We start from the raw sequence: 6,643 nt of genomic DNA on the forward strand, positions 1-6,643 counted from the left end.
ATCTGGATTTCAAAGAATGATCATCTGTCAACCATATCTGCAGTAGTCCTGATGAGAACCTGATGGTCTACTGTGAAATGCAAGTGGAAGAGTGGATTCACAAAGAGTGATTTCACATGGTCCTGAAGACAATAGCCAACAGGCTACTCTATCTGTGGCCTGGTAGGACACTAACAATTGCTCCTGTCTATTGATAAGACAGTTCCCAGGTGCCTACTTCACTGATTGCATCCTCCTGGGTCACTTTGGTACACTGGTAACATGAGAAAGGTGAAATGTGAGGGAAGACAGAATTCTGGTGGAGGAAACCCAGTCTCAGCATGGCTGGCTGCTTCCTACCTAACTTTGGCATCAGTTGTCAAAAGCTCCTTATGTTGCAAAGAATAGGTTTTTTGATTCCACCACAGCATTCAACAACTCCACATCATCAGACCAATATCAGGTGGCCGCAGTTTACAGAATTGCTGCCTTTGTCCGGCCACAGGTTTGAATATTTCTTACTTCATTGTACTTTGTGGGCAAGACAATTTGATCTGAATTTTCAGCTTCTATGGAAGCAAAAACTCTTTTGGAGGGGACAAATGCAGGGTCTTCTCTACTTGAGTTCCAGTCAATTCTCTCATGGACATTCTGGTGGTGCGGAGAGAATTTTGGGCTAATACGTGCTAATGAGACCCATGTACCTCCTTGTTAATGAAATCTTATGGTGAGATAGAAGCAATTGTCAGCAAGCAATCTTGCCTTTAAACAAGGGTTACTAGACCCTTGGCTTAAACTCTTGATGTTGAATGATAATCAACAAGAGTATCAGTCTTCAATTTTCCTTTTTTAAGGGCAAGTTACAGAGAAAGTGAAGTCAGAGCAAGTCTGACAATATGTGGCGCCTTCAGATTTCCTTGGGCCTGATCCGTTTGCTGTTTCACCTGGTGAGGGTGTGGGGATTGCACTGGTTCTGTGGCTCACAGTTATCCATGCTGCTCCTTTAAGCTCTAACAGCTCCCTTTGATGCCCTTGACCATGAAGCATTGTTGACATGGCTGCTCATGCTGGCAGGGGGCAAACATACCTTGAGTGGCTCTATTCTTTCCTTGTTGAGAGTACCCAGAGGAGAGTTCTGAGTACCTGTTCATTTTCTGCCAGGGATGGGGATGCTCTAGGGTTTTCTAATCTGTCACCCCCTTCTGTTCAGTGTTTGAGGGCAGTCAGGGAGATGGTGAGGTGGCACAGGTTGAGATGTCTCCAACATGTGGAAGACACCCAACTCTACTCTATTTCATTGGACTGAGATAGTATGGTTGATCAGCTTCTCCAGTGCCTTGCTGGGTCAGGGCTTGGCTTCAGGAAAGGTAGCTGCAGCTCAGTACAATGGTGGCCAATCTGTTGCAGGGTATTTCTGACAGGGAGCTCATTAGGTGTGTACTCAGAGATTTACCCTGGCTTCCAACTGATTTCCAGATGGTATCTGGTTTTAATCTATGAAATCTTAAATGGGTTGAGTCCTGGCTACCTGAGAGAGAATCTTTCTCCTCAGACTCATACCACTGCATCCACAACTAAAGGAGATGTCCAAACTAATGACCTCCTTACTTAATCACAAGACGGCTAGAGGTATGGGGTTCAGTGAGGGGTCTTTGATTTCACTTTAAATTTGCTCTTTACATTGGCTGGGCAGAGCTCAGATTTATTGACCTTCAGATCATGTTACAAGGCTCATGTGTTTTTCCGGGTCTTTTAAGACATGGAGCAGAGGGGATGAAGATGCTTAATGTTTTGAGCTGTGGGGATTTGGGATGAGTTGTGTTTTGGGGATGCTGTTCCTTGTAGCATAGACAGTAATCTGTTCCATAATTGCTTAATCTGGATCGGGATCACGCGTTGTAACACTGACGTCCAAACTCTGTGCTTCAGTCTACAAGATACTGAGCTATGGCACCACAGAATCTATTTGTTCAACATTCCAAATAAAGAACCCTTTCTCTGTACACTGCCCCCCCGCGTCCCATCTGTTTTCTATTGTGAGGGACATGACCGTTCTGTTTGTTTACTGCATTTTTATAAAGCTTGAGCTTGCGCTCAGGAGGATTTTAATGAGCTGTAATAAATAAGTATGGCTATAACACAGCAATATTTGGGCTTTTGGGGCCTCTCTCGGAAGTTAAGCTTGCCATGGAGCCTTTTAACTGTGAGTTGGAAGAGTGCTTGCTGAAGTTTTACTTCAGAGGTTACATAGAAACAGACAGGAAAAGAATTTAGCCATCTGGCTTCTGAATGTTAAAGAACTTGCTCTCCTCAGTTTCCCAGTTCACTACTCTTACTCAATGTCTCTTTCATTCCTGTCAGAAGCACTGAAAACGGGAGGCCATGTAGTCTTCTCAGGTAATCAAGAGATTTCACTTTAAACTAGATGCTACTGTGGGGCTCAGAGTTGACCTTCCCTCCTGGGTAACACCACCACAACCTTTAATCCATTGAAATGGAAGTTAGGAGCCTAAATACTTTTAAGGATCTAGGTCTCACACAGTTCTTGTCCTTTGATATACTCAGCCTTTGCCAGATATTTTATAAAATTGAATACCAGGCAAGTATTCAGCAGCTTATTTTACAAAATACATTGTGATGTCCTGAATATTGGGAGGTCCAAATATATGCAGTCAGGACAAGTGAGAGAACTAAAATTGTAAAATAAGGACTAAGCCAAGAACAATGAGAGGAAAAAACATTTCATAGTGGATATGAAACAGCCATCAAACATTTAAAAATCTACTCCTATGTGGAGGAAGGCTAATTAGAATTATTGTCATGAATACAATTTGTTTTGTGTTTGTAAGAGAATGACAGTTGGCTCAGAAATAAAATTAAGGTAAATGGTGACCGACAGATACAGTAACAGAAGGAAAGATCTCTGTGCAGACGCCAGCAAAGCTTTCCATTTTCTCCGACAGTTCAGTCACGAATCAGTATCACTTATAAAATAATTATGAGACAGAAGAACATTATGGGAAATAAGCACACCAAGTGATTCCCTTTGCTACTGAATTCCCATATCTAGCCAGTTTTAGCTTTGTCCGAGAAAATGATGAAAATCTCTATTTTATCCTTTTTATTTATATATCTAGGTCTGGATCACTATGGGAATTTTCCTCTGGGTTTGCTGGGGATAATGTTGCACAGACAGGTTGTCCCCCTCCCAATTTTAAGCCACCTCTTCCCAGCCGCACACCCCCTAGTTCCAAGAAGCCCTGGCCACAGAACATTCATATGAAGGAGCTTCTGTGGTTCAGAGGGAGAAGGCAGTGATGTTGCTTGGCAATTATGTTACTGTCAGAGGAAGGGGGAAAACGTCAGGGACAGGATCTTTGCTCTTTTCACCTCCTCCATGCCACACAGTAAGGAGCTGTTTTGTCTGAGGATTTATATCCTGGCAGTGCCCCTCTTAGGCCTGGTCTACACTAGGCGTTTATGTCGAAGTTAGCGCCGTTAAATCGAATTAACCCTGCACCCGTCCACACTGCGATGCTATTTAGTTCGACATAGAGGTCTCTTTAATTCGACTTCTGTACTCCTCCCCGACGAGGGGAGTAGCGCTAAATTCGACATGGCCATGTCGAATTAGGCTAGGTGTGGATGGAAATCGACGCTAATAGCTCCGGGAGCTATCCCACAGTGCACCACTCTGTTGACGCTCTGGACAGCAGTGCGAGCTCGGATGCTCTGACCAGCCACACAGGAAAAGCCCCGGGAAAATTTGAATTTGAATTCCTTTTCCTGTCTGGCCAGTTTGAATCTCATTTCCTGTCTGGACATCGTGGCGAGCACAGCAGCACTGGCAACGATGCAGAGCTCTCCAGCAGTGATGGCCGTGCAGTCTGGGAATAGAAAGAGAGCCCCAGCATGGACTGATCGTGAAGTCTTGGATCTCATCGCTGTGTGGGGCGATGAGTCCGTGCTTTCCGAGCTGCGATCCAAAAGAAGGAATGCAAAGATCTACGAGAAGATCTCTAAAGACATGGCAGAGAGAGGATACAGCCGGGATGCAACGCAGTGCCGCGTGAAAATCAAGGAGCTGAGACAAGGCTACCAGAAGACCAAAGAGGCAAACGGACGCTCCGGATCCCATCCCCAGACATCCCGTTTCTACGAGGCACTGCATTCCATCCTCGGTGCTGCCGCCACCACTACCCCACCAGTGACCGTGGACTCTGAGGATGGGATACTGTCCACGGCCGGTTCCTCAGACATGTTAGGGGACGGGGAAGATGAGGAAGGAGATGAGGAGGGCGAGGCAGTTGGCAGCTCTCACAACGCTGATTTCCCCGACAGCCAGGATCTCTTCATCACCCTTACAGAGATCCCCTACGAAGCGTCCCCAGCCATTACCCCGGACACAGAATCTGGTGAAGGATCAGCCAGTAAGTGTTGTAAACATCTAAACATTTATTTTTAACAAAACAGGAATATTAACAATTAAAAGAATGGGTTGTTCATGATTAGTGTGCCCTAGGCGCTTAACGGTTTAGTAAGGGGCAGTGCAAGTTTTGAAAAGAAATCTAGCAATGTCCGGTTTTCAGTGATTGTCCTGCACAAGCCGCTCTACTGTGTATTCCCTGCTACTGCAGCTACAGTAAAATGCGGTCTATATGTGCGGGGATAGAGCAGTAATCCTCCTGGGACATCTCGATGAAGCTCTCCTGGAGGTAACTTGAAAGCCGTTGCATGAGGTTCTTGGGGAGAGCGGCCTTATTGGGTCCTCCGAAGTACGACACGTTGCCGCGCCACGAGATTATCAGGTACTCGGGGATCATTGCTCTGCACAGCAGGGCGGCATACGGCCCTGGTCTTTGGAGGCTTTCCCGGAGCATTCTCTCTTTGTCGCTCTCGGAGATCCTCATCAGGGTGATGTCGGCCATGGTGACCTGCTTTTAATTAGGTAGGGGAATGTTAGTGTTGGGACTGCTTTCCCGTTCCTTTACAGAACTGTCACCGCTGGTTTGCAGCCACGCGGTGGAGGCGGGAGAGGGGCAGCCGAAAGGGATCATTCCCGGGGACAGCCGCGAGGGGGTGGGACAGGGGCAGAGTTCCCGCTTGCCGGATTGCTGGCAGCAGGGACTGACATTGATTTAAATGTGAAATGAGGCCAGTGGTAATATAAAAGTTTTAAACTGCCACAAGTGTACGGCTTACCATGTCTGCCTGCAACAGAAATTCCGTTGTGCTGCCTCGCTTCTCAAATGTGCTGTTCAAGACCCCAGGCACAGAATGCGAAGGCCGAGAATTCGACCTTGTGCTGAGTGCGCATGTGAAAGGTGCTGTGCATGGTCTTGTTCACAGAGAAAGACTATGTTCTTTGTTCACAACTACATTTATCTTTCAGAGGAATTCACTCCCTTTTTCCCATTTCCACAGCCCCGTCTGCGACTGTCTCACAACCTAGCCTGGAATCACACTCCCAGAGGCTAGCGCGGATTAGGCGTAGGAAGAAGAGGACACGGGAGGACATGTTCTCTGAGCTTATGGCCTCTTCCCAAGCCCAGGCAGCACAGCAGACCCAGTGGCGGGAGAACTTGACCCGAATGCACCAAGCCAACATGGATCGGGAGGAGAGGTGGCGGCAGGAAGACCAGCAGGCGACTCAAACGCTGCTTGGACTACTGAGGGAGCAAACGGACACGCTCCGGCGCCTTGTGGATGTTCTGCAGGAACGGAGGCAGGAGGACAGAGCCCCGCTGCAGTCCATCTCTAACCGCCCTCCCCCGCCACCAAGTCCCATACCCACCTCACCCAAAGTGCAAAGAAGGAGAGGCGGCAGAGTCCCTGCTAACTCTCACTCCACCCCTGCAGAGAGCTCTAGTAGCAGAAGGCTCTCATTTCCCAAAATTTGAAAAGTTCTTTCCTTCCCGCCTGACACAAGCCCACGTCCAAGTTTCACCTCCCAATGCCATGTGTAGTTGATAATAAAAAATTCGTTTCTGTTAACTACTGTTTCAATCATGTTCTTTTGGAGGAGGAGGGGAAAGGGGGTTGGAAATTGGACAGGACAGTCTCCTTTGGCAGGGTACATAGTCGGGGGCAGGCACAGCAGCAGGGCACATACACAGTGCAGTGATGCAGTGACTAGTTGCCCCGGTTAGTCTGGGAGGTTGTTTTGATGTAATGTTGGGGGGGGTGGGTTGCTCTGTGACTTTGTGGCGGGGGAGGGCAGTTACAGATCTTAAGCGCCGGTCCTTAGACAGGATCACAGAGCCACACAGCATGGGATCTGTAACCGTCCTCCCCCTGCCACAAAGTCAAATAGACCTCCCATACACACAGTCCCGATCAGGAGGGGTGACAGGCTCCGTTGAAACAAGCATCCCACCGCAGCGGAGCCTGTCAATCCTTGAGTTTAGAAGCTGCATTCGCATCACAACACTAGACCCGCCCCGCACCACAGTCTGCGTCCCAGTTTTAAAAAATTCCCGCTAAAACAGTATTAAAGAAAACGGTGTGCTTTAACAAAGTAGAACTATTTTTATTTCGACACGTGTGTTGGAGGGGGGGTGAAGGGGGTATGTAACTGGATAGGATAGTCAACATTACCTGGGTAAAGAAACGGGGGCAGGTTTAGCTTCTCAGTACACAAACTATAAAATCACAGGTTACCCTG

The 6,643-nt window shown here is 47.5% G+C and overlaps 1 protein-coding gene across 1 annotated transcript; it reads left to right on the plus strand.

The window, feature by feature from the left end:
• The first annotated feature begins 3,435 nt into the window (after nucleotides 1-3,435).
• LOC135982973 (uncharacterized) lies at nucleotides 3,436-5,973 on the plus strand. The gene is made up of 2 exons (XM_065591987.1): nucleotides 3,436-4,409; nucleotides 5,404-5,973. Exons 1-2 carry the CDS (start codon nucleotides 3,833-3,835, stop codon nucleotides 5,877-5,879), a joined length of 1,053 nt encoding a protein of 350 aa, XP_065448059.1. The 5' UTR covers nucleotides 3,436-3,832; the 3' UTR covers nucleotides 5,880-5,973.
• Nucleotides 5,974-6,643: the final 670 nt, after the last annotated feature.

This window comes from Chrysemys picta, chromosome 4 (assembly GCF_011386835.1).
Source record: "Chrysemys picta bellii isolate R12L10 chromosome 4, ASM1138683v2, whole genome shotgun sequence".
In the NCBI taxonomy this organism is placed as follows: Eukaryota; Metazoa; Chordata; order Testudines; family Emydidae; genus Chrysemys; species Chrysemys picta.